This window comes from Pseudorasbora parva, chromosome 13, assembly GCF_024679245.1.
Source record: "Pseudorasbora parva isolate DD20220531a chromosome 13, ASM2467924v1, whole genome shotgun sequence".
Lineage (NCBI taxonomy): Eukaryota > Metazoa > Chordata > Actinopteri > Cypriniformes > Gobionidae > Pseudorasbora > Pseudorasbora parva.
Window position 1 is genome coordinate 29,402,071 of NC_090184.1, and position 26,323 is coordinate 29,428,393.

The 26,323-nt window shown below is 38.9% G+C and overlaps 2 protein-coding genes and 3 non-coding genes across 6 annotated transcripts; 2 read left to right on the top strand and 3 right to left on the bottom strand.

The window, feature by feature from the left end:
- The first annotated feature begins 3,856 nt into the window (after window positions 1–3,856).
- On the top strand, window positions 3,857–9,914 carry LOC137038853 (properdin-like). Of its 2 annotated transcripts, none has more exons than XM_067413824.1 (11): window positions 3,857–3,916; window positions 4,113–4,198; window positions 4,401–4,539; window positions 5,861–6,027; window positions 6,113–6,283; window positions 6,355–6,549; window positions 6,632–6,805; window positions 8,569–8,760; window positions 9,209–9,320; window positions 9,471–9,579; window positions 9,690–9,914. In XM_067413824.1, the coding sequence occupies exons 2-11, from the start codon at window positions 4,144–4,146 to the stop codon at window positions 9,696–9,698; spliced, it is 1,323 nt and encodes a 440-aa protein (XP_067269925.1). In that variant the 5' UTR covers window positions 3,857–3,916; window positions 4,113–4,143; the 3' UTR covers window positions 9,699–9,914. The 2 variants fall into 2 exon arrangements, with proteins under 2 accessions (XP_067269925.1, XP_067269924.1); XM_067413823.1 differs by having other exon boundaries at window positions 3,902–3,916; window positions 4,074–4,198.
- Window positions 9,915–10,076: 162 nt separating this feature from the next.
- trnar-acg (transfer RNA arginine (anticodon ACG)) lies at window positions 10,077–10,149 on the bottom strand. Its single transcript has one exon. It is a non-coding gene; the product is annotated as a tRNA-Arg (tRNA).
- Window positions 10,150–10,734: 585 nt separating this feature from the next.
- Window positions 10,735–10,807, top strand: trnaf-gaa (transfer RNA phenylalanine (anticodon GAA)). The gene has a single exon. It is a non-coding gene; the product is annotated as a tRNA-Phe (tRNA).
- A 2,745-nt stretch (window positions 10,808–13,552) lies between these two features.
- tbc1d25 (TBC1 domain family, member 25) lies at window positions 13,553–25,161 on the bottom strand. The gene is made up of 8 exons (XM_067413825.1): window positions 25,143–25,161; window positions 24,415–24,521; window positions 22,438–22,547; window positions 22,123–22,277; window positions 20,325–20,449; window positions 18,112–18,300; window positions 16,750–17,025; window positions 13,553–16,666 (listed from the first exon to the last, which is right to left on the bottom strand). The coding sequence occupies exons 2-8, from the start codon at window positions 24,457–24,459 to the stop codon at window positions 14,954–14,956; spliced, it is 2,613 nt and encodes an 870-aa protein (XP_067269926.1). The 5' UTR covers window positions 24,460–24,521; window positions 25,143–25,161; the 3' UTR covers window positions 13,553–14,953.
- On the bottom strand, window positions 25,145–25,216 carry trnah-gug (transfer RNA histidin (anticodon GUG)). Its single transcript has one exon. It is a non-coding gene; the product is annotated as a tRNA-His (tRNA).
- Between the last annotated feature and the right edge of the window lie 1,107 nt (window positions 25,217–26,323).

Below are 26,323 nucleotides of genomic sequence, written 5' to 3' on the forward strand. Positions count from 1 at the left end.
ATGCCCAATAAGCCGACAATGAACATGGTCATGTAACGCGGTAACCTGTTTTCTTTTATCGGAGTAATATCATAAACGGCGTAAGCATAAACCGGTCGGAACAGGTAGTTTTTTGCCTCTTACCTCGATTTCGCGCTGCATGTAAACACATTAACCTGCTTTCTGTCGGTTTATTGAAGTGCGCATGTGTGATAGGTGACCAAAACGCAGATTTAAACGCATCCAGACAAAGCAAGCTAGCGTTTTGCATGAAATAAGGACATATATCACAAACGCAGACTCGTTTAAGACCCAGAAAATTGTAAAGATGGGTTATTCTCATCACATGCAGCAGAAGTAGAAGAGGTTCAGTCAAAATGCTTCATAACTGCATAAGGGTTGATATGAGCCATAAATCTCCCGCTGACATGGTGCACGCTTTATTTAACATCACAACTCACGTAACATTTGAAAAACTCTGAGTCAGATATACGGACATTATTATTTTTGACAGCACTACAAGGAAATAACCCGGTTTATAAATAGTCATGTAAACGCGGTTTACTTGCGTTGTCCGTTTACTGGTTTGCATGTAAACGGGGAAAACTGGCTATTTCAATAAGCTGATTTTTTTGGAGTTATCAGCTTACTGGTGTGCATGTAAACGCACCCATTGTCTGATCCCTCCCCATTGTTATCTGATTAGTGTTGATTTCTCCCACCTGTTCCCTCTTGATTTCTATCCTTTAGCTCCTTGTGTTTGTCAGTCTTTGTCGGATCATTGTTATGTCTATGTTTCCCTGTTTACCTGTGATTCCCCTTATTGGTATGTTTTGATTTTATTTGTGTTTTCTGATTATATGTTTTGCCCCATTGTGAGTTTTTTTTGTGTTAATGTTTTTTTTTTGTTATAATAAATACACTCCTCAATGCTAAGTAATATTGGATCAATGTTGAAAATTCAATGCTAACACCATACTGGACCAATGTTGAAAATTCACTGCTAAATAATATTGGATCAATGTTGATAATTCTATGCTTTTCAGTGTAGAAAAGACAAACATTGAATCAATGCTGATGTTTGGTCTGCTAAATTCTCCACCGGTGAGGCTTACGGTCAATCTATCTGTCACATTATTCAACATGTTAGAGCTAATCCAAATCAGTTGGCTACATTTGTGTGAATGTGAGCACATTTACTATCCTCAAAGGATACCATGAGTACACCAACGAGTGTGTGGATTAACAAAGAATACATAAATGTAAATTGTGTAATTGTAAGCCTTTCTTTAAATTTTTCTGGAAGAGTTAAAAATTGTATGCGTGTTTGATTTCTGACTCTTCCAATAAGAAAGCTGTAAAAACTATGAATCTTTTTAAAAGGTATATTATTTTCCTGCTTACTGGCATGTAATGTTGTCTCATTGGCATTGGCATTGCTCATGGTGGAACCCCCTGAGTTTGGAGTATTTTATTCTTTTTGATTGAGGTGGACCATTTAGTTCACAATGAGGCAAGGCAGAGAGTAAAGAGGCCTTCAATATCTGACTGGACATGCCACTTTGTCCAGGGGAGATGGAGAGACTGGGGAAGCTGGGATTCTGGGACTTTGTATACCATCTAAAGGAGTCCAAACCTTGTCGACCAGCAGTATCCCAGCCCATTGACTGTGCCAGGATTCCATCTACAGTCAGGGGAGACCCCAGCCCTCCAAGGACTCGGGGACGAATAAGGAGGGTTCTGAGTTCTGGTGGTCCCAGTTCCGGTGGCCCCTGTGCCGGTGGTCCCAGTTCCGGTAGATCATGATCCTGTGGTCACTGTGCCGGAGGTTCCAGTTCCGGTGGATCGTGGCCCGGTTATCTCTGTGCTGGTGGATCATGTTCCGGTGGATCATGTTCCGGTGGATCGTGTGCCGGTGGTCCCAGTTCCGGTGGATCGTGGCCCGGTTATCTCTGTGCTGGTGGATCATGTTCCGGTGGATCGTGTGCCGTTGGTCCCAGTTCCGGTGGATCGTGTTCCAGTTGTCTCTGTGCCGGTGGATCGTGTGCCAGTGGTCCCAGTTCCGGTGGATCGTGTTCCGGTGGATCGTGTTCTGGTGGTCCATGTGCCGGTGGTCCCAGTTCCGGTGGATCGTATGCCGGTGGTCCCTGTGCCAGTGGTCCCAGTTCCGGTGGATGGTGGTCCGGTTATCTCTGTGCTGGTGGATCATGTTCCGGTGGATCGCGTTCTGGTGGTCCCAGTTCCAGGGGCTCTAGCTCCGGTAGTCCCAGTTCCGGGGGACTCTGTGCTGGTGGACTCTGCTGGCGCCCTGCGTTGACTGCCCCACCCCGGCAGCCTAAACTCTGAGAGCCACCCGGGCCGCCTAAACTCTGCGGGCCATCTTGGCCGCCTGAACTTTTTGTTTTCCCCGTTCCTCCCTTGTTTACCCCGCCCTGGTCTGTCCCTCCCATCCCTAGTGGAACGTCTGGTAGCTGCTCCTTAAGGAGGGGGTAAGTGTCACATGCCTGTCCTGTCTTGTGTACACATGTGGGTTTTCCTGTCATTGCCTGATCCCTCCCCCTTGTTATCTGATTAGTGTTGATTTCTCCCACCTGTTCCCTCTTGATTTCTATCCTTTAAAGGCGGGCGTACACTGTGCGAATTCGGACACCCGGGAGGTCGTGAGATATTGCAGACACTACGAGTCATTTAATTTGATCATTGCATCAAATCAGCTGGTACACGGCACGACTGTTTGCACCGCGAGCCGGCCGTGATCACCCGAGTTTTCGTGTTAAACACAGACACCAGAGCTTTCAATGTTGCTGCTATAGCTTCAGATACAAAAAATAAAGAAAAAATGTGTGCAAATGATTTGTTGAAAAGCAGAGAACAGTAGCCATTCCTTTTAACCGAAACAACCAGAAGGAGAGAGAAGGGTGCACGTGAGAGAGAGAAAGTGTGTGTGTGTGTGTGTGTGTGTGTGTGTGTGTGTGTGTGTGTATGCTGTATGTTTGCAGCCACTGAGCTAATTATACTCATAGACTGAGCCTATGTGACGTGCTTGTGCATGATTTTGCATTAGGGGACAGCCATATGCTGGTAAAAATCGGGCCGACTCCCCAAACTTTTTAAACATGTTTAAAAATTATCGTAAGGTCGGGAGGTGCTCTTAACGTGCTCAGCTCGTCTCGTATTTCCTCTCACACGGTGTAAACCGCGACCATACGAGCATCCACGATGTCCACGCGATTTCTCCCGAGAAAAAAAAATCGTCTGCGAGTTCGTATGACAGCAAAAAACACCGTGTACGCCCGCCTTAATAGCTCCTTGTGTTTGTCAGTCTTTATCAGATCGTTATGTCTATGTTTCCCTGTGATTCCCCTTATTGGTATGTTTTGAGTTTATTTGTGTTTTGTGATTGTGTTTTGCCCCATTGTGGGTTTTTTGTTTATGTTTATGTTTCTTTTCTTAATAAATACACTTCTTTGCACTTGAGTCCTCACACCAGTTTTTCCTGTGTTCCATCGTGACAGTAAGTAGGCCTATATTTGCATTCAAAATGTTTTTTTTTTTTTTTTAAATGCTTGATTTCAGTATTACGCATGCATTTAACCAACATACTGTTATATGCATGTGAGTGTGATAGAACACATTTGAAGAAACAGAGACACATTTTGACCGTACGTGACTTTACGCAACAGCTGAGCTGAAATGCATAAGGGCTGGAACCTGGTTGGAACTGGAACCACTTTAATTCTTTTACATAGCCTACCAGTAGGTAAATGCTGCTGATTCTGCAAAATCATATTCGAATAAGGGAAGTTGGTTAAGCAGTTTCACAATTAATAATTCCTGTTTTCAGCTCTCTAAGCTATCTGAAAGTCACTGAGGCGGGGCGAAACAATCCACTCTCTATTACAGCCTCTTCAACTACCACAAGAAAGAGAAGTGTGAGGTAAGTGGTTAAAAATTAAATTTCTTAAAATAGTGAATTGATCATGTATGAACCTTTAAGGATTTTTTTTTTTTTTGATCAATGCTATGAATCAAACACCCACATTTGTCTGCAGTTTATTTGACTAGTCATATTATTACAGTGTATTTTCTCACAGGCTTTGTTGAATCTAACTTACAAGATTTTCCACATTCAGAATCAAGAATTTCTGTCACACTGCTTCAGCCATGAATTTGATCTTGACGGGGATTGTGCTCCTCGGGATTTATGTCCAGCAATCAGGTTGAAAGAATTTTGACAAAATATTTAATCATATTTAAAGGGAAAATAGGCAAATGTACTGAATATTGAATATAATCAAAATGTAATCACTGTAACAACTGAATCATGCTCATTATTTGATTATAATACATTGTGCCATAACAGATATCAGACAATATATATAAGTATTTGATTAATTAATTATTGTGGTGTCTTTCTGAAGTTTCAGAGAATGTGCAGTGTTATGCAGCATTTTCCTCTGGGAAATGTAATAGTCTGTTGGGTAAGGTTGAAAAAAATGATTGTTGCTTGAACCCCAACTACGGCTACACAGAAGCAGATGGAGTGTGTAGATACTGTGGGTAAGTTTCATTGATGCTCATGTTCACTGAAATCATATTATGACTAAAACTACAGATGACGATTTTTAGATGGGTAAAACTATTCCCTAACATAGCTAATTTGCATATATTTTAACATAAATACATTTTATAGTTGACATAAAATGAGAATTCATCCTATCAATTTTCTAAGTGCACATAGATTTTACGGTTAACGATTCATCCATGTTTGTTTAATTTATGTTTTCAATAAAAAAAATTGTTTTGTTTCATAACTATCTTCCAGTGAATATGACAGACTTCTCTCTTTATTGATATACCCGATCATTTAGTTCAGCATAATTTAGTTCGCTTAACCCCAGCCTTTTCACAATGAACTGTAAGCTTTCATCTTAAAATCCGATCAACAACCGGTGCATAGAACCACATCTTTTTTTGATAATCCGTTACACTTGTATGTACTTCACAACACGGCACAGATCTGTTGCTACTTCTGTTTCATCACAGCTTAAAAAGATGCAATGTTAATATTCTTTTTTGAGGAAATCTTTTTAAATCGTAATGCGCTTTTTATGGAAAAATATTGGAGACTGTTTACCATTTCACATTAGTGCTTAAAGTCATCATAAAATGTGACTTACTTTCAAGTGGAACGGCTTCTCAAACCAGAGAAAATGTAGGGTGGGACTTAATTTTATCCATCTGAAATTGATTGGATCATTGGAATGCTGCGATAAATGCTGTGACAAATTATCCCGCTCTCACGCCAGTAAACACATCAGAGAAGAGAAATGTTGCTGCAAGAGGAAGAGGAAGATACTGTGATTAAAGATTACAAGTGCACATGAAGAAGAAGAAAAACGCACAGACAAATTTATAATAAATACTGCAATATGATGTTTTATTAACAAAGTTTGGGAGGAGCACGTTAAGATAATTAAACCCAATTAAACACAAGTGGAGCACATTTAGTTAATCAACTCAGTCAATGAGACAAAAGGTATATACAGCACTCACCTCTGTTTGTTGACAGTTTATCAGCATCCCTCCACCTCCCCATCTCCTCGCTTCAATTTTATCGCCTCTAATGGGACATCAACACATCGAGGGGGGAATACGTGTTCGGGCCAAAATTCCAAGCCCAGAGCCCACTCCCGGATATCACACCAAATACGCATAATCATATTTCTGTTTAATGTGATGTAAGAGTGAACTCGTGAAATTCCATAAAATCTCATGGTGACTTTAATCTAACTCTTCAAGCTACTGAATTATCTGAGCCAAAACGAATGAGATCAAATGATGCACGTCCTTAAGAAAAGTCTTGTATGTTGACCTCCAGGCCCGCGGCATGGACTGAGTGGTCATCCTGGGGCGAGTGCTCTGTGAGTTGTACAGAGGGAGTAACGCAAAGGCGACGCTTTTGTTACGGAACTGGTATTTGCTCAGACCCTGAGAAACTAGGAACTGTTCAAACTAAACCATGTGAGAAAAAAGACTGCTGCCCGGGTAAAAAGAACATTAAGTTATTGTTACATTTAGCCATGCAGGTTTCTATGAGTTTTCTCATATTCCTTAAATTTGTGTTGTCCAGTGGAAGGCGGCTGGTCAGAGTGGGGGGAATGGCAGCCATGTTCGGTCACATGTGAGAAGGGACAAAAAAAAAGGCAAAGAACCTGCACAAACCCGGTTCCTCAATGTGGGGGCTCCTGTATTGGTGAACAGGAAGAAATCACCTCTTGTACCACTGAAATAATCTGTCCGAGTAAGTAGACTTTTCTTTTTTTTAACTTACTGAACACACGGAAAATTAAATACATGTCATTTGATATCTAGCTCATGGCGGCTGGTCCAGTTGGGGAAGCTGGGGTCCCTGTCCAGCTACTTGCATTGTTGAAGGACAGAACACTCAGAAAGAAATTCGTAAAAGGACATGCACCAACCCCGCTCCATCCACGGTTCCACGTGGCAGAGACTGCACGGACTCTGACACAGACACCCGGCCATGCAGCGGACTACCTTTCTGCCCAGGTAATATGCTTTGTTTTATTCTTTAAAACTGCCAAAAAGACAAGAATTGTAGAAAACAGATCTTTATATCTTTTCTCCACAGTTAATGGAAACTGGGGGGCTTGGTCAGGTAGCACACCCTGCTCCGTGACGTGTGGAGTGGGCCAGCAGAAACAAGGTCGCTTGTGTGATTCTCCTAAACCCAAACATGGTGGCAAGCAGTGTCAAGGTGAAGAGCAAAAAAATGGTCTCTGCACCATTTCTGTCCCCTGTCCAAGTAAGTGGTGTGACACAATAAAATGTTTATCTCAATGAACAAAAAAAAAAAAAACATGTATGATAATACAGGCAGACAAATCGACTGCTTAAAGGGATAGTTCACCCCAAAAAATGGAAATTATGTAATCTATTAATCACTTTCATGTCGTTCCAAACCCATAAGACTTGTTTATTTTTGTAAAATCTGAGAACCCCCCCATTCAAAGGTTATTCATCCAAAACTGATGCTTTAAATTAATAATTAAAATAAATCTATATCTATATAGACACAGATCAGGCATAACGTCCTCCATGGATAGGACTTTGTTTGTTCAGCACATCCCACAGATGCTCGATTGGATTGATATCTGAGGAAATTCGATTCCATTCCTAAACAATTTTTGCTTTGTGGCAGGGTGCATTATCCTGCTAAAGAGGCCACAGCCATCAGGGAATAAGTAAGGGTGTACATGGTCTGCAACAATGCTTGGGTAGGTTATATGTGTCAAAGTAACATCCACATTTCCCAGTAGAACATCGCCCAAAGCTTCACACTTCCTCCGCCAGCTTGCCTTCTTTCCAAAGTGCATTCTTGTGCCATGTGTTCCCCAGGTAAGGGACACGCACACACCCGGCCATCCAACGTGACGTTCTGATGCTCATGTGCCCACTGTTGGTGCGTCCAGTGGTGGACAGGGGTCAGCATGGGCACCCTGACTGGTCTGCGGCTATGCAGCCCAAACAAACTGTAATGCACTGTGTTTTCTGACACCTTTCTATCAGAACCAGCATTTACTTTTTGGGCAATTTAAGATACAGTAGCTTGTCTTTTTGATCGGACCTCACAAGCCAGCCATCACTCCCCATGTGCATCAATAACCGTGGTGACACTGTTGCCGGTTCACTGTTCCTTCCTTGGACCCCTTTTGATAAATACTGACCACTTCAGAACATAATTCCTGCAGTTTTAGAGATGCTCTGACAAAGTCATCTAGCCATCACAATTATAGGTAACACTTTATTTTGATAGTTCACTTTAGATATTCTACTAACTAGAAGTAATTTTGCAACTACATGTCAACTAACTGTCATTAGAGTATTTGTAGACTGTCTGATTAATATTTACTAAAACTTTATTTTGTTTGTCCCCCAAGAGATATTCTACTGACTATAAGTAACTTGGCAACTACAATTCAACTTATTCTAACCATAACCTACCAGTCTACTGACAGTCTAGTAATACTCTAATGAGAGTTAGTGGACATGTAGTTGCAAAGTTACTTATAGTTAGTAGAATGTTTAAAGTGGACTATCGAAATAAAGTGTAACCCAATTATAATATATATATATATATGCAAGGATATGCAAGAACCAATGATGTTCATTATCAGGTTTGTTCTCACGCATGAAGCAGTTAAGGTTTATATTTAGAGCTTCTGTTTATATTCTCTGATCAATGTTTATATGTGAATAAAGGCCTAAATGAAATCTACTCATCAAAAAAAGTGATCATGTCTCTTCATAAAACTTGAGGATTAAACAATCAATTCATATGGATTTATTTAACAATCTCTTTATGAATGTTTTTTTGGTGAAGAGACTTTCAACGGTGAAAGAAATGCTATCAGATTTTATTATGTCTTGTGTTTTGAAGATGAACCAAAGTCTTACAGGTTTGGAACGACATGAGGGTGAATAATTGATGACAGAATTTTTGGCCGAACTAGCCTAATAAATGATACTTTAACTTTGCAACATTCTTCTCTCTTCTTTCTCTGTAAGTAAATGGGATGTGGAGTGAATGGAGTCAGTGGGGTCAATGTAAGCCACCTTCCTCTAGAAAAATCTCATGTAGAACCAGGGAAGGAAACCGAAGGAGAGAGCGGGTCTGTGATGGTAGAAAACACGACGGAAACTTCTGTGTAGGAGAAATTGTTCAACACGGCAGCTGCTATGACATTGATCAATGTAGCAGTGAGTGCAAAGAAAAATCATAACTGCATCCGAAATTGCATACTCTCTAGTAGGTACTACATTTGGTTTGAACCTTACTTTACAACCGTTAAAGTATTTTCTGTATTAGTATGAATACGAATAGTATGAATGAAATTTGGATTAATATCATCGCCATATCGTCACTGTCACTTGACCTACCGTGTCAGTTGCAATGCTTCACAATTCCTCTTCTGTGGCTTCTTGGGATTGTAAAGTGTCCACTGGATGCACACTCCAGAATCTTGGCAGAAGTAGAAGGTCATCTGGGTACTTTTAACCTACTGTTTTACAAATATTATGTTTGAAAGTAGGCATCTTCGGATTTTTTTCATTTGAAAGCTACATAAATACAAAGTATCCTCATATTTTGATAAAAATGTCTAACATTTTACAAATAATTAATTAACAAATAAATTACTATTTTCAGTGGAGGGTGTCTTGTCAGAGTGGAGCGAGTGGAGTTATTGCAAACCTAACTGTGGTCCAAACTCTGCACAAACAAGAGAAAGAAAGTGTGTGCCTGACATCTCTGAATACCGGTAGGGGAAAACATCTCATGCTGCTAAATGAAAGATTATTTTGTCTATAAAAAAAATAATATATGGGTGTGATTCCATTACACGCATACTGTAGGTTGTGCATTGTTTCACAATCAGTGTACATTATATGGCCTTCTTTATCTCCCATAGTTCCAGAGACCGCAGTATGTTCTCAGGGAATCCAGATGTGAATTGTAAGGATTTGAAAACTGAAACGGAGGAAAGACCATGTATAAATGTTCCTGTCTGCAAGGATGAGGTTGTAATATTATAATATTAATATATATTGTAATACTCAAATAGCTCAATGCATATGTATACTCATTTTAGCTAATTAAAGGGAATTAACAACATTCTCACTGTTACTAGGGTGATTGAGTAGAGTCCAGAGTAGCTGTTGAAGACAGCCGTTAGAAGAACCTCAACATGCCAAGCTGTTCTCTTATGAAATAGGCCTATGCAGAAACATTAAAATACTTGCTTGTTAGCTTTTGTTATATCAAAATTGATTGTTATATATGGATTGATTACTGATTAATGCACACTTCTGTAAACTCTTATTTGCTTCCATAATAAAGTTTTTAAGTAATGCAACATAGTGTATGTGAAAAAAAAGATTGATTGCTGATTAATGAAGACTTCTGTAAACTCTTCCACAATAAAAAAAAAATGCAATAGCACGAAGTTTATGTGATTAAATGCTTGGACGTGATGGATACAAACTTTACTACTAATTAATTGAACGAAGAAAAGATGCGAGCCAGCCAGGAGTCGAACCTAGAATCTTCTGATCCGTAGTCAGACGCGTTATCCATTGCGCCACTGGCCCGACGACTACCTCCAAACCACGTGACACTATATAGTATAATTTCGAAGGCTGCTGCGCCCTCAAGTGGGTAGATTTGTCAGCTGTAAATACTATTGAGGGCGGCTGCCTGATTGTTAGAAAAAATAAGGATTACATTTCCAAGAAAAAAATTACTATCATTTATGCTCATAGGTAATAAAATTCAATTTCATATTTAATTTTCTGAAATAAGACATCCTCGATGATAAACGCGGCCGAAAATACGACCACAGGAGGGCGCCACAGCCTTTGAAATGAGACAGCGACTTACATTTGCTGATTTTTTTTTATTAATTTATAATTTATAATTTTATTACCTATGAGCATAAATGATCATTAAGTGGCGGTTTCAAAAAGCACGAAAGTGTGAATATGACAAGCTGTTGTTTTCTTTGGCAGACTATCCCTTCAAAATAATTGGGTAGATCGTAATTTAATTAAAATGGCTGGCAGAGTCGTCCGTCTCTAAGGGCTACTCGGGTTGTGCACAACCACATACAAGTTATAAACGTATCTAAAATAAAAGCAATAGTTAGAGGAAAACTTTACACATTGCTCACATCATCCGCCGAAATAGCTCAGTTGGGAGAGCGTTAGACTGAAGATCTAAAGGTCCCTGGTTCGATCCCGGGTTTCGGCATTTTGATCCAAAACTAACACTTTTAGTGGCCACGAACTATTATGTACTTTCAAAAGAAAAGAAATCAGCTACATGATAGAGAGTACAGTGCACGTTAAAGAAACTGGCGCTCCATGGCCACCTTTAAATCGTGGTTAGTCTTGGTTATGACAGCCAATCACGTTCCCGGCTCCAACCAAGAATCATATGCTATGGCCAATCGGCGCTAGTATGCCTTCCATGATTCTCCCTAGTTTCAACCAGAGGCATAGAAATACGTTGTTCTACTACAGCTCTTGATCAACAAATAAGAATCGACCAGTCAAGAGCACCCGGAGACCTATTGCGGATTACTTGAGCTAACTTCCATTTTTAACACACATATCGTGCCATCATATATTTCTTATAGGCTAACTTACATGTGTAGCAGAGTTGATCACGTTTCAAGCGCGAGTAGAAACAGGGCGGAAACTAATGTATTTTCCACTAACAGAGGAATATTTAGCAGGGAGAATGGTAGATAGGCTAGTTGAGAACATAAAATAAATGTCTCTACTTCTACTAAAGGAATGTTAGAATATCAAAGCCAGACAATTGCGATTGAACTTTAGCGGAAGTTGGAATGGAATAAATAAAAAAAATACTTCACACAAATCCATTAGAAAAACCTAAACACTGCTACTATTAAACATACAAACCACAAAAATTACATGATAGCTGTCAAGATTTTTGCTTTTCAAGTTATGTATTAACTAGCTACATTGTTGCATCAAACCAATGCTTCCAAGACGTACCATTTCCTTGGCAGTTTCAAATTAATTTAATGTGCTTTACAAACCATGTAGAGACCTTCCACCCCACTGCACATTTGCCCTTACCTAAAATACCTGATTAGACTCAGCAGCTGATTTAGCAGAGACTGCAAGAACCCCAAATGGCTGATATCCGAGATGTGCAGCGGTGGGGGTCTCCAACAGGATAAAGACTGAAATAGATAACATGTCACTAACAAGCATTATATCTACACATTCCTTTCAGCAACAAGATGCTCGAATTACTAATTTAGTTTGATACTAAAGCAACAAACACCACAACAATTCAATCATTAATAACTAACACTAATGTTAATGTCTAAACCTTGTGTATACCAAATCAAGACGTCATGGCATCTACAAATTAGTCTGGAAAGCGGTAAGCTTTTGGGGTAACACTTTAGAATAATGGTCCGTTATTAATAGATAACTAGGCAGGAAGTAATGCAGGACTAATAAGTAGCACTACATTAACACTTCTGTTAACTAATATAGAAAAAAGCTGAACTAATCAGTAAGTAACATCGAATTTAACCAGGAGATAGTTCCGTATTAAGTAATCAATAATTACTGAGTGAGATTAGCCTCATTAATAACTATTAACTAACTGACCAATTATCACTACATTATTGTGTCTGAGATGTAATTAATCATGTTCTCTACTCTGAATGAAGTCATAAATAAACTCAATAAGTGTTACCTAGTCATTATGCGGGAGCTACTAGTAATCTGGAGCATTATTTTAAAGTGGAAAATATGTTTTTTTCACTTTAAAATATTGTTCCAGATCACTAGTAGTCCTTGAAGAGTTATTGGGTACTTGAGTAATTAGTGATACATTTTATTACTTTATTCAGAATAACAAAGGACAATTTTTAAGAACTGCTAGTGATCTACTAACAATGTTTTCCACTTTAAAATAATGCTCCAGATCACTAGAAGTTCCTGCATAATGACTAGGTAACACTTAAGTAATTAGTGATGCATTTTATGACCACATTGAGAATAGGTTGGAATGGGTGGAGAAAAGTGTCAGGTCTGTTGTGTGATAAAAGTGTACCAGCAAGAAGGAAGGGTGTACAGGACAGTAGTGAGACTAGCGATGCTGTATGGTTTGGAGACAGTTGCACTGAGGAAAAGACAGGAGGAAGAGCTGGAGGTAGCAGAGCTGCAGATGTTGAGGTTCTCTTTGGGAGTGATGAGGATGGATAGGATCAGGAATGAGTACATCAGAGGGACAGCACATTTGAGATGTTTCGGAGACAAAGAGGAAGACCAAAGAGGAGGTTTATGGATGTAGTGAAGGAGGACATGAAGGTAGTTGGTCTGGGAGAAGAGGATACAGAGGATAGGAATAGATGGAGGCAGATGATTCGCTGTGGCGACCCTTGAAGGGAACAGCCGAAAGAAAAAGAAGATTTCTCACATCTCAGACTTTTTAATGTTGTGATTAGTAATTAATTAGTTATTCTTTATATTTTTTTCCTTTTTACCTATTGATTATTAGTGACACCAGTCTTTCAGTAACAATTAATTACATAATAAGGAACTATCTTAATCCTGAATTCAATATTACTTATTGATTAGTTCAGCTTGTTTCTATATTAGTTAATAGTATAGCTGAAGTGTTAATGTATACTACGCATTAGTCCTGCATTACTTCCTGGATAGTTATCTATTAATAACGGACCATTTTTATAAAGTGTTACCACTTTTGATAATCACTGATGGAAAAATCTACGTCTGCCGTGTTGTGGAACATGGTAGCTAGTCATTAAGCTGGTTTACCAGGTAATTTTGCTGGCCCAAAACAATCTCCCAGCTTGGACCTGCTAGAAACCAGCTACCATTTACCAAAATTAAGATAAAATATCCAGCCTGTTATAGTGTATACTATTTCTGTGTGTAATGGTTTAAACACTGTTTGCTTTATGAAAGAATGATCATTGATCAATCAATATTCAGTGAATTTATTGTACAAATAGGAGTATTGCAAGCATTCAGTCTAGCAAGTCTCTCCACAAGTATGAGTAAAATACTATCATATAGAACCAAATCTAAATCAGAGAGACATACATACATGTTGTATACATAACGCCGATGAACAGGACTCATAACTGTTCCACTTTCCAGGAAAATCCTTTTTAAGTCCATGTGCGGATTTATTTTAGCACTTAGAAAAAAAGGAAAGAACACTTGGTATTAAGACATACAGAATGAGTCTACAAGGTCTCCAGTGAAAAGCATTCTTCTAAAGGCATAAACACTTTTGTAATACTCCGTGATTTAAAAACAAACAAAAAAGCAGGGGTCCTTGATTGTTGCCTCTTGATAATAAAGTCATTATGGCAACGAATGAACAGACAAACCTTTGGTGGAAGTTGGTTGAAAGCACTAAAATTATATTTACACAGAAAAGAGAGAGACAAAAATGGCTAATTTAGTGGAATGAGGCACTTCTCCAACAAAGACGAGGATAAGTGACACCAAATTACCAGCCATTCTCCATGTTGATCTTAGTAGGAGTGGTGCTTTACCAAAACAGCCACTGCCTGTAGAAATACAGCTTAGAGGCCAAATAGCTGTTGTACACTATAGAGGAGAGGAGAGCTCTATTGGTAGTTCAGAGATTAATTCAAGAATGGGGCTGAATGTTGCCTATTCTATAACTTAAGGTTTCACATTGGTGGGATACCGTATAATGCATCAGCACCTTCATCTCCGCTCAAAAGTTTTGTACGAATAAAAGTCAAGGCTTAAGGTTCTCATAAAGCACAAATGACAACTACCAAATACACGTCTGTTGCTGGCAATGTCAAACAAATTCATTAATAAATTTACTCAAGGGCGTCTCAAAAGCTTTACTTGGGTAAACATTTTCCTCCCTACAACAACAGATCCACATTAATCTTAGAAGAAGCTGATTCAACCCTTTTCATCCAAAATTACTATTGCACACAGATAAATAAATAACAGTAAAATCTTGTTGCTTTTTCCTAGGTAAGTGAGGATACTATAACGGGATTTACGTGCCCATAGTGTGCCTTTTGAAAGTGATATTTACAAAGTGAAATGAGACAAGGTGGCCTGCCCTTTTAAAGGACAATAAATAAAGTGCAATAAAAAAGATACAGTACAATGAAAGGGGCTTCACTTGGAAGGTTGGATAAGGCAAAAAAAGAAAAAGAGAAAGTCATTAAGCTTTGGTTGTCAACATAAGACAAAAGAAGCTCCATAAAGCGTATATGTAAAGCACAAAGGTAAGCTGTGACTCGGCATGGTACAGAAAAACTTGCTTCTGGGTCCATTTGTGGTCCCGAGCTGGTTTCTGGAGATGATCTACTAATGCACAGAATCAAGAAGCGGACGGAGAAAGGGCAATAGGTGTTGTTGGAGAGGGAATGGTATTGGCCAGATTATAAGTTGAATTTGGGAAGGCACCCTGAGAGGGTTGTACATTGAGGAAAGGGGGCCTAGTGGTGGGTGTTTGAGGGGATGTCTCTGCTGTGACTGGGGAGTCCAAGCTGACTTCATCCCCTTCCTCTGAGTCCCATACTTCACTCTGCAGGTAGTCTGCAAAGAGGGCCTTAGCTCGTTGCAGAATACGCCCGAGGTTGTGGCGACGGACCAGGCGGTCAAAGTGCATGGCCAGCTCATTGTAATCTAGGCTGTTTTTGACAATGTGGTCACGGTGTTCCAGCAGGATAGAAAGGCAAAGGAAAAGCATGAAGGGATTCCCTTTCCCAAACTCTTGCGGAGGGGGAAGCGAGCAGGGTTTAACGCCACCTCCTTCTGGTTTGTTTGAGTTTGGAGAGGTTAAGCCAGACCCAGTGGGTCTGCATGGTGAGGGGAGATTGCTGGAGAATGCTTTGGGCAAAGACGGGGACTTGCTGAAAGATAAAACGGGCGAAGAGAGAAGTGAACGATTGTAACCCTGCGAGGGAGATGCCAATAAAGATTTTCCTGCGACCATTGATGGAGATGGAGACCCAGTTCCGTTTATTACACCTTGTGAGGACATGGATCCCCCAGAAGGTTTATCAGGAGACACAGGTTTGTCCCCACTAGAGGAAGAGGATGTGCATTTTGACAGGGCATCAGGAGATGCTGTTCTCCAACTGGTTGCAGAATTAGATGCTTCCAGTGACTGATTGGAGCTACTTTTCCAATTTGGTAGACAGGACGGAAGAGATGATGCTGGGGAAGCGGCCTGACCATTGGGGGAGTCTCTTTGTCCTGGAGATGATGGCGTATGATCACAGATAAGAGGTTCCTGCTCTCCAGGGTCATCCTCACTTTCCTCTGTTGACTGGCGGACTGAGAATTGCAACGTAGAGTGTGCAGACTGAAACTGTACAGGAGATAACGTGGGATCGGAACAATCATTCTCATTCATCTCAAAGCTGTCCTCGTTACGGCCACTATAATACTTGAATTCCCCAAAACTGGCCTGTTTTTCAAACGAAGGAGCCTGAGCGGTGACATCATTCTTGACCATGTCATCTACACCATACTCTCCTTCGCCTTCCTTCCGTGGCCCCTTCTCCTCCTCAATGACCAGGGAACGCCCCCCATCTGCCTCCTCTCGAGACGGTCTTAGCATGTGGCGTCTCCTCTGCCTTTCTGTCAGCTTTTCTTCCATCTCCTCCATGTCCACATTCTGATGGACATTCTGTGAGCTGTTGGGCTGATCTGCCTCAAACGCTGGCCCCAGAAGCTCCACCTCTGTCTCAGGGGGATCAGGTGGCAAGGAGCTCCAAGTGACCTCCAGCATTCGCAGGGCATCATCAAAAGCAAATTCACGTTTCAGCTCCAAAAGCAGCCAGCGGTAACAGAAAAACAGATCATCAGCACCTTTTGAGACTAAGTAGGCATAAAACTCTGGGTCTGAATACTGCAGAAGCAACTTGAGATGCTGGAACTTAATGGACATGAGTTGTCCATCAGGGCGGAAATTGCCTTCAAGACGTTTCATAATGCCACAGAAGCAGATAAAGGCATGAGCTTCGTTGTCCATGACGGCAAGGATTGGCGAGGCAATGTCGCTCATGCCTTGGCAATAAGACACCTGCGAAAGCAAATGAGGACAGTTTATATTCCAGAGAATTAAAGGCATATCCTAGTGTCACCAAAGAGTTGACACACGTTTACCTGTGGGTGTGTAATAGCAAAGGTGGTGAGGAGGTCGGTCAAGGCGGTGAGATGTGGGCTGTCCTCTGAACCTGCATAGTAAGGATGCGCTCGGTCTGTTCGAAGAACATCTTTTAGAACGTTTCCACGAATGAACTCCAGATCCTCTGAGCTGGCCCGTGCTGTCCATTCACTCTTCAGCTGGTCATACTCTCTCGTCTTCCTCTTCATGTAATCCATTCTCTCCTGCCCTGTCAGACCATCTGGGTATACGTTAAGGAGGTATCGCCAAACAACCTGTCACAAAAAAATTGAGATGTATGAGAAAAAAGTCAGCTAAAATGCAAAGAGGACTGCATTTGGAACTTAAATGGACATGAGTTGTCTGGAAGTTGCCCTCAAGATGTTTATACGGTTCCATCCGAAGATATATTGCTGTTTTCCCAGTGTGTGTGGGGTATGCGTCTCTCTTTCACTTTTTCTCGTTCTCTCAGGTGGTTTCGCCTTAATTGGACGTATTTGAGACGTACCCTGGGATTGGCGGATTGGAGCGAACTTTAAAATATATCCTTGGACGCTGACATGGAAGAGATTTTGTTTGCATGCTGTATTGATAGTGTTAAAGTGGTGTAGTCTGCTTATATTCTGTAAATTGTGTATATTCTTTTGCATGCTACTCTTGTAAAGTGTTCTTAATTTGACTTTTTTTCATAGTGTTTCCATCCATTAAAGTGTTCATTTTGTTTTTTTGTGGCAGTTATGTTGACCTTTTTTTGTAAATATAGCGTATAAATAATTTTTACTTTAATACTTTAAGCGCTAGGGGTTGGGTGCCATTTTCATTTATCTTTTTTCTGTGTTTGGGATATCCAGGGAGTTAGGTAACTACTGCATTTTACTTTATTTACTTTACAGAGTTTATTTAGTTGTAATTGGGTTTAATCAGTGTTTTGTTTATTGTTTTGGCCTTGCCCAACCCTGAAGACATTTTTGTTTTTCATGAAGCTGAAAGGGGAAAAAAAGATTAAACAGGAAGATTAAAACAGGTTTTCAGAACATTTTATTTAAGTTACCTCATGTTAAGTTACCATGACTCTAGAACAGGGTCATAAAAATACATGTATACACACACACGCACGTCGCACACACACACATGATATAAAACATATCCAAAAAAAAAAATGTCTAGCTCTGAATACACATTATGGAGCTTTTAAATAAATAAATTACAAAACACTAATGAAAATAACTTAATTAACTCAATTTGAAAAGAGTTTGTCAAAGTAATGGATTATATCACTGTATCTCACAAACAAACTTAAACATTCCATTCTCACTCACTCATGGAAGATTAGTTAAATAATAGTAAAACAGTTTCATTACCTTGCGTAAAGATGGCTCAACCCCACCATGATATATACGAAGTCTTAGTTCTTCTGGCCGGGTCAGTTGACCTTGGCTGTTCAGGTAACTGTGGAATTCAGTATCACTTAAGGGAGGCTTGAATGGTTTCACCTCCTCCCCATAGGACCAACTCAAGGCCTGCTGCACACGCGATAGAGTGCGACCCACCTGAATGGAGAGGTAGGTACAATGTGAGGAAAAGATAAAAGAAACGTACAACATTTATATTTGTAGCTAAATCTATAATATTACTTGGAAGATAGATGGAAAGAAACATTCTTAAGACACAAAATATCTGGAATAAAATAAATTAGTTATCAGTTGCCACGTACACACTGCAGGTAAATTGTCAATTCACATTTCAGTGCCTAATCCTGTTGAGATCAGTAATTTACGGGAAAACAACTAAATTGTACAACTGAATGAACTCCTGAACAATTCATGCTGTGACAACTGAAAGAATGTGTGTGTGTGTTTATATATATATATATATATATATATATATATATATATATATATATATATATATATATATATATATATATATATATATATATATATATATATATATATATATATATATATATATATATATATATATATATATATATATATAATTATTATAATTATTCTTTCAAGTTATGATTTTGGTTAAGAGAACCACTGAGGGTCTGGCCTTGAGATGTGTGATGTGTCACTAAACACTTGATAGCAACAAGGTGTTGTGTGTTTTTTGGAGGTATCACACACCCCTAATATAACAGGAGTGCAGTAACATTGTTTGCTCACTTAGCCCAGCTTCCAGATATGAAATGTGTATTTGTATTTTAGACTATTTATTTATTATATTTTATATTTCCTTTTCACTGAAACATTAAAGAGTCAAGATGAATATTGCCTGTACTAATGTCTGCACCTCTCACTGAGAGAAAGCGCGTTATCAGTATGTTTTAAGTAAGTTTCTGGTCAGAACTGGAGCTTAATCAGCTCCAACCTTGAAGAGACTGTGTATCTTTGTATGTGCGCAGTATTCTGTGTTACAGATCAGTGTTGAAAATGGCCATCCTAAGAGATAGGTGGAGTTGTTGTTCTGCGACAGACCTGGAAGGTCACTACAGGCCTAATTCCGGAGTGATAGTGTCAACAAGTGACACGTCTATGGAGACGTGCATCCGATTAACTTACAATGTGTGGAAATTTACCAGGACTGTGCATTTTCTCTGAGCCAATCAGAATCATCCACCTTGCAGTAATGACGTGGATAGACCTTGAAAATCAAATAACTGTTGGGACATTTGTATGTACGATGAGCAGGGCGACGAGACGGGAAGAGGAGGAGTGTAGCCTACGAACTCCTTGTGAGACTTGAAGCTGGATTCTGCTGATGAAACTGCAAACTATTCTTAAGTAAATTTTTCTTAAATTAATTGCACTCCTGACTCCTGGTCTCATTATTCACTACCGGTCTTGGGTCATAAACTGTTTACCCCCAACACAACCACATTTAGAAAACTCTACAGTGTGTATGGAACCAAACTGAGCAACTAGTTGTTATATTAACATATATCAGAGATGTGTCTTTTAATGTTGTCAGATCTAGCTAAAAAAAAAGCAACAAACAAGAACAAGCACATAATAAACTTGAATAAATCCAAACATTTTTATACTATATTGAGATACGCTCCTGCCCATTTATTAACTCCATAAACTAGATGGCTTTATGAGCTAAGCCCAAACGAGAAGGCTTTTGGTCACTGTATTACTTTGGTCAAAAATTGTAAAGCCAATTGCACGAGACAACCGCTACACTTACCAATGTGTCATAACTATTTCGTAAATTTTATGAAATTTGTGTTCAAGTTGGGTTCCATACACACGCAAAACTTTAATTTAGGGGATAAACTCCCGTATTTAAATGGGTTTGTTACTCCTGAAACTTTACAGTGTGTAAAGTCAGTGCCAGTGAAATGCCTAAAATGTTCCCTCTATCAGTTTGTCAACACAAAGCTTCTTACAAGAACAAAAGAGCTTTTGCCTTCAAGAACTCCTGAAATATCTAATGCATTCAATTGTTTGGGGGTTAACTGCCATGAATTACAGTATAAATGTAGCAGACCGTAAACCTGACTGAACGGAGTAGACACTGGCTGGTAAATCAGCTGGCTGACAAGGTCAAGAACATCATGAGTAACCTGGGACAGCAGCGACTGTGTGAAGGGAAGCGCAGCAGACGCCAATGACCTCTTCTCTCCCTGCAACTGATCTGAGCCAATCACATCCTTAGGGCTTATTATGTCCCAATCCTCTAAAACGGGACCTTGGGAAGAATATGAGAGAGGGAAAAACAAAACAAAAACACCATTTAAAACAGGATTAATCTTAAGTAAAGCCACAATATAAAAAATTTCTCAGCTAGAAGTTTTTAATTGAAAACAAAGGCATGGCTTGATGACGCCTGGAATTCGCAGAGGTTTTATAGTTATGTTATAATGCTTCCTTGTTTGTTTGGGGGCTACTACCCAAGTATACTTAATCTACTTGTTGCACACTGTAAGCTAGATCGATATTAGGCATGGTAAAACATGGTACTCGCTGTAAATCATGAAAATGAGATTTAAACAATAAGACTAACTGTGTTGAGCTATAATAAAACTCACAATATACTGTAACAGATTCAACCCGGCGCTCTGGTGGAGTTTAAATAGTCTGTAATCGGTGCTCTTGGGAAAGGGAAAAGACGAATGGCAAAAAAGGCAGGTCCAAGGCACTCAGTTAAGTAAAGGATGAGGAAATAATTAAAAAGCCTTTATTTGGTATGGCTTAAATCATTTTAAAATACAAGAGCCAACATGTTTCGACCCAAATTGGTCTTCATCAGGGCAGAGCAACACAATGAATGAGAATGTTAACAATTTATATGTTACACCGCACCCATAACCTAACAAACATCCAATTAGCCTAACAAGGACTAATACAATCAATTAATCCAATGAGGCAATCAGGTGTACAGGATTGGGGATACCAACGTAATAGGAAAAAAAAAAAAAAAAAAAAAAAGACAAACTCCCCTTTAACGTGGGCTACCTGGATAACGCGCTTCGTTATCCAGGTAGCCCACGTTAAAGGGGAGTTTGTCTTTTTTTTTTTTTTTTTTTTTTTTTTTTTTCCTATTACGTTGGTATCCCCAATCCTGTACACCTGATTGCCTCATTGGATTAATTGATTGTATTAGTCCTTGTTAGGCTAATTGGATGTTTGTTAGGTTATGGGTGCGGTGTAACATATAAATTGTTAACATTCTCATTCATTGTGTTGCTCTGCCCTGATGAAGACCAATTTGGGTCGAAACATGTTGGCTCTTGTGTTTTAAAATGATTTAAGCCATACCAAATAAAGGCTTTTTAATTATTTCCTCATCCTTTACTTAACTGAGTGCCTTGGACCTGCCTTTTTTGCCAAAACTCACAATATATTCAAGTGTCTTTGATGTTTTCATGGTTTCTACAAAATACTGAAATCGAGGGTAACACGGGTATGATGTCTGTCACTGACAGGCGAAATGCAGACACCGCCTGTGTCCTAGTTAAAATGGCTTATTTCTCTGGATTTAAAAATTCTTGGAAACATTTGGGATAACGTAAGCCAACAAAATATATAACACTGTTGTAGTGGTTTTTGGATCAAAAAACCTTATTGTGCCTTTAAAGGTCAATGCAAAATGTTTGTAAAATTAAAAAAAAAACATGTTGTTTTGATATATTTTTATAAGGAAATGTACTCAAAATACAGATAGCTTCTGTATAATCATTTGAATTGAAAGAAATCATCAAACAAATTATTTATAAATAGTCTGTTTTTTATTGATTGATTATTGATTTGTGGATAATCAACATTTCATTCTAAATAATCATAAGGGAGTTACAGATTTTCAGGATCTACTGAGACTGACATGTAATACCCTCCAAACAAGAGAATGTGTAGTTCACTCACTGTCCTCTGATGGTTTGATGTCCATCTTTAGCTGGAGGAAAGGCTTTGCTGCGCTGACAAACGCAGCATCTAAATCCCAGTCAGAAAGCAGAGACACGTAGACCTCCACACCTCCCCGGTCACGGGACAGGTAACTAATCCCAAAATTGCGTTTCCTACAGGAAACCAAAGAAAATAAGACACCATCTATGTTTGCTGCAATTAATTTTATCTAGCAGGGCTATTAAAGAACCATACAATTTTGCACATCAATATATTTTTTTTAATAGATCTAAATCAGAATTATCACAAAAATAAATATATTTTCCCACTTACCCATTCAGCTCAAAGGCTCGTATCAGGATATGTTGCAACACCTCTAATGAGGTTATTTGAGGATCAACAGCAAAGGAGCGGAACTCCACCGGTAACACCCCTTCACACTTCTGCAAACAGACAGACAAACAGAAAGCATGGAGTAGAAGTACTATTTTATAAAGTCAAGGACAATGGGATACATTCCCTATTTTATATAACACAATTTTGTAATTTAGCTTCATGTTTTGTTATTTAGCTTCATGTCCTGAAAGGCTATTAACTATGAACTATTATCCTATGAAATGTAAATCATCTGATCACATGACACATTATTTATTCAGGTGGATTTACTGCCTGTTGAGTGAGTCTCTGTTGATTTTGCAGACAACCGTGGGAAACTGACTCCGGCTGTACAGATTACTCTAAAGTCTGAACTTTTACAAATGTGCAAAAATACATCAAGCACAGCACTACAAGGTTATCTGTCCCAAGCTGAACACATTGCAGCACCTGTCAAGGTTCACAACCTAAAATCATGTATTTACTCTAAAACTTTGTGATTTAGGTTGCCATCTCTGACGCAACTAACTCTTGAGTACCGAGACAAATCTACTTTGTTCCATTTTCTCTATAATACTTATATTTATTTTCCCCTTAACTTGTTTTAGTATTTTTCTATATGCTTATATATATATATATAGCTTTAACTGACTTTGAGTAATTTCAATACAACTTAAACATTTATTTCAGTAAAGTTTTTTTCAACAACATTTCTAATTTTTATGTTTTCCATCTTTTCCATTTAATTTTATTTCAGCTTTATTTCAATTACCAAAACAAATAGTTTTAACTAACATTAACAGCACGGACTCAATTAGGGATCAACACTGTCAAAAGCAAAATGAATGTGTCATAAATCTAAAATCTAGCATTCACTGAACAAATTAATTAAGGCAAATGAATTGTGGTTTCAGACTATTTTATTCACTTTTATTAAACTGTCACCACAGTCAGACACAGAAAAGGGCGGACAAAATTAGCATGTTAAGCATTTCACACACACACACACACACACACACACACACACACACACACACACACACACACACACACACACACACATATATATATATATATATATATATATATATATATATATATATATATATATATATATATATATATATATATATATATAATACAAATTGTGTGACAAGGTTGATATGGAAGATAAAAATGTAGAAAAATGTATTGTTATTATTGATGTTTTTAATCTCATGTCTGAAGAATCAGTTATGGCAGTGTAGCTCTTTGATTAACTACAAGTTCACTGTGATTAAAATTAAATTCACTGACCTAAATCTTATGTCCAAAGAGACTTCTTAAAGAAACAGACCAGCAAAAAAACTCTGTTAAGATCCATTAAATCATTTATGCTGGTTCTCTAAGGCCTGCATCTGCATGTTGGTTTTCGTATTCATAAAAACTGTACACCTGAGAAATAGCTGAAAAACAAGCGAAAGAACACATGGCACGTATCATGTGACACTCATTATTACTGCAACAGTATGACAACGACTAAATTGGATATGATTCATGTGTATATGTTGAACAATTATGTGACACGAACAACAAAAGATGACTATAACACTAAATTGTATGATAAATATATTTGCAAGCAAAATATTGATATGGATTAAATCATGTTTATTAAACATATTCTATAATAATGCCCATATTGCTAGCGAATAATTATGATGCGGTCACGATGTGTAAACAACTAAGATGACAGCGATGGGCATGAAGACTAGGGCTGATAAAACGCTATAACGTTACGACAGACGCAGACATGCAACCAGACACTGTCTGATGTGCTGGCCTGGCTGAACTATGAAATGCTGTGTGTTGTTGCGTTCCATCCCACTGTTGGTGTCTGTGTGTGTGTGGGGGGGGTTCTACCTACCGCTTGCTTGCTCGGTCCCCACAATTTCTCACCTTGACTTTGACACGAACTACCCCCCTCTCCTCCTCAGCCGACATGGTGGGTAGTCCGCTTTGGGGGGTCCCGTTCAGAGACGCGTTATCGTCATCCAGAATAAAAACTGAAAGTAAAATAACAATGGATGCAGGTACTCGACTCCCCTCTCTTACAGCTTCGACAGGTTCAATGAAAATTCCGTAACAGGAGACGCAAAACAACCAGTATCTTGCTGACAAGTTTCAAAATAAAAGCCCCGGTACAAGACGGCAAGACGCTTTCGTGTATTAAAAAATAAAGTGTAAATGTTTTGTATTGTAAGATTGAAACGGGGAATCAGTGCTTCGTCCACTTAGATCAATACTCATAACATAGGAGGATATTATGTTTGCTACTCAAGGCTGCCAGTTTTAAACAACAGGATATGACGCCAGATTTGCATTACATCATTGGATTCATGAGGGAAAGAATGATCCATGTGAAGAAAAAAAAACTGAAAAAAAAACTAAAGGAGATTTGTGTGTGGACGGATGCAGTCATTTTGCCGATATTTAAAAGAAGACAATATTTAAAGAGATCGTTTTCCAATAAATCCTATTCAACGATGACAAATAGTGTAAAGCTGCTTAGTAACATTGCTATGTCACATATATTTACTAAAAGAAAATATAATTGCACAGACATAAAACATAATGTGTAATCTCATAAGCTTTGTCATAAATAGCACAGAAAAGATCTGACTCGCCTTGCCGTGACCCGGATTCGAACCGGGGTTGCTGCGGCCACAACGCAGAGTACTAACCACTATACGATCACGGCGAGCTATTTGAGAGCTGTGTTGCAGAGGCAGATTTAGACTGTATATGCCTCTGTATGTTATTGTTATTATTAATATTTTGTACTGTTCCGAAGAGCCAAACGCAGCTCGTCGATAATCTGGAACAGATCATATAATGTTACACTACCGGTCACAAGTTTGAAATAATGAATTACATTTTTCAATGTTTTATAAATTATTATTTTATAAATATTTAATGCTCAGCAAGGCTGCATTGATCAGGATTCCGTGATAAATATAAAGTTCAAAATAACAGCGTTTATTTAATATATAAATCTTTGTAGCCTAACATTACACGTCTTTACAGCCACTTTCTGTCTTTTTTCTGTTCTTGCTTTCTTTTAAAGAAAACCTTTTGAATAGTCACGGTTTTCACCAGGTCCACAAAAATATTAAAAAGAATATCTGTTTGATAATGACTTTGATGATAACAAGAAATGCTTCGTCATGATGACATTTCTAAAGAGTAATGACTGCAGAAAATTCGGTTTTGCCATCACAAGAATGTAGGGCGCCGGGGAATTCGCCACATTAAGAGACCATTATGCTAAATGAAAGCCATGGAGTCAACGTTAAAATTTCAATCAGACACAGTTTACTGAAGACAAAGTTCTCCTCCACAGTACCCCGTAGGCCATAGAAACTAAAACTTTGACGTCCCATTCTTAATCCGTTGGGTTTAATATGGAGCTGCATATGATATGGATATGCATGCACCCGTTGCAACTTCAACTCTTCTGGGAAGACTTTCCACAAGGTTTAGGACTTTTTGACCACTCGTCTAGAGGCGCATTTGTGAGGTCAGGCGGGCACTGATGTTGGACGAGAAGAGCTGGCTCGCAGTCTCCAGTTTAATTAATTCCAGAAGTGTTATATCGGGTTGAGGTCAGGACTGTGCAGGCCAGAAGGTTCCTCCACACCAAACTCACTCATCCATGTGTTTATAGACCTTGCTTTGTACACTAGTGTGCAGTCATGTTGGAACAGGAAGGGGCCATCCCCAAACTGTTCCCACAAAGTTGGTACAAATTGTCTTGGTATGCTGAAGCATTACGAGTTCCATTCACTGGAGCTCAGGGGTCAAGCCC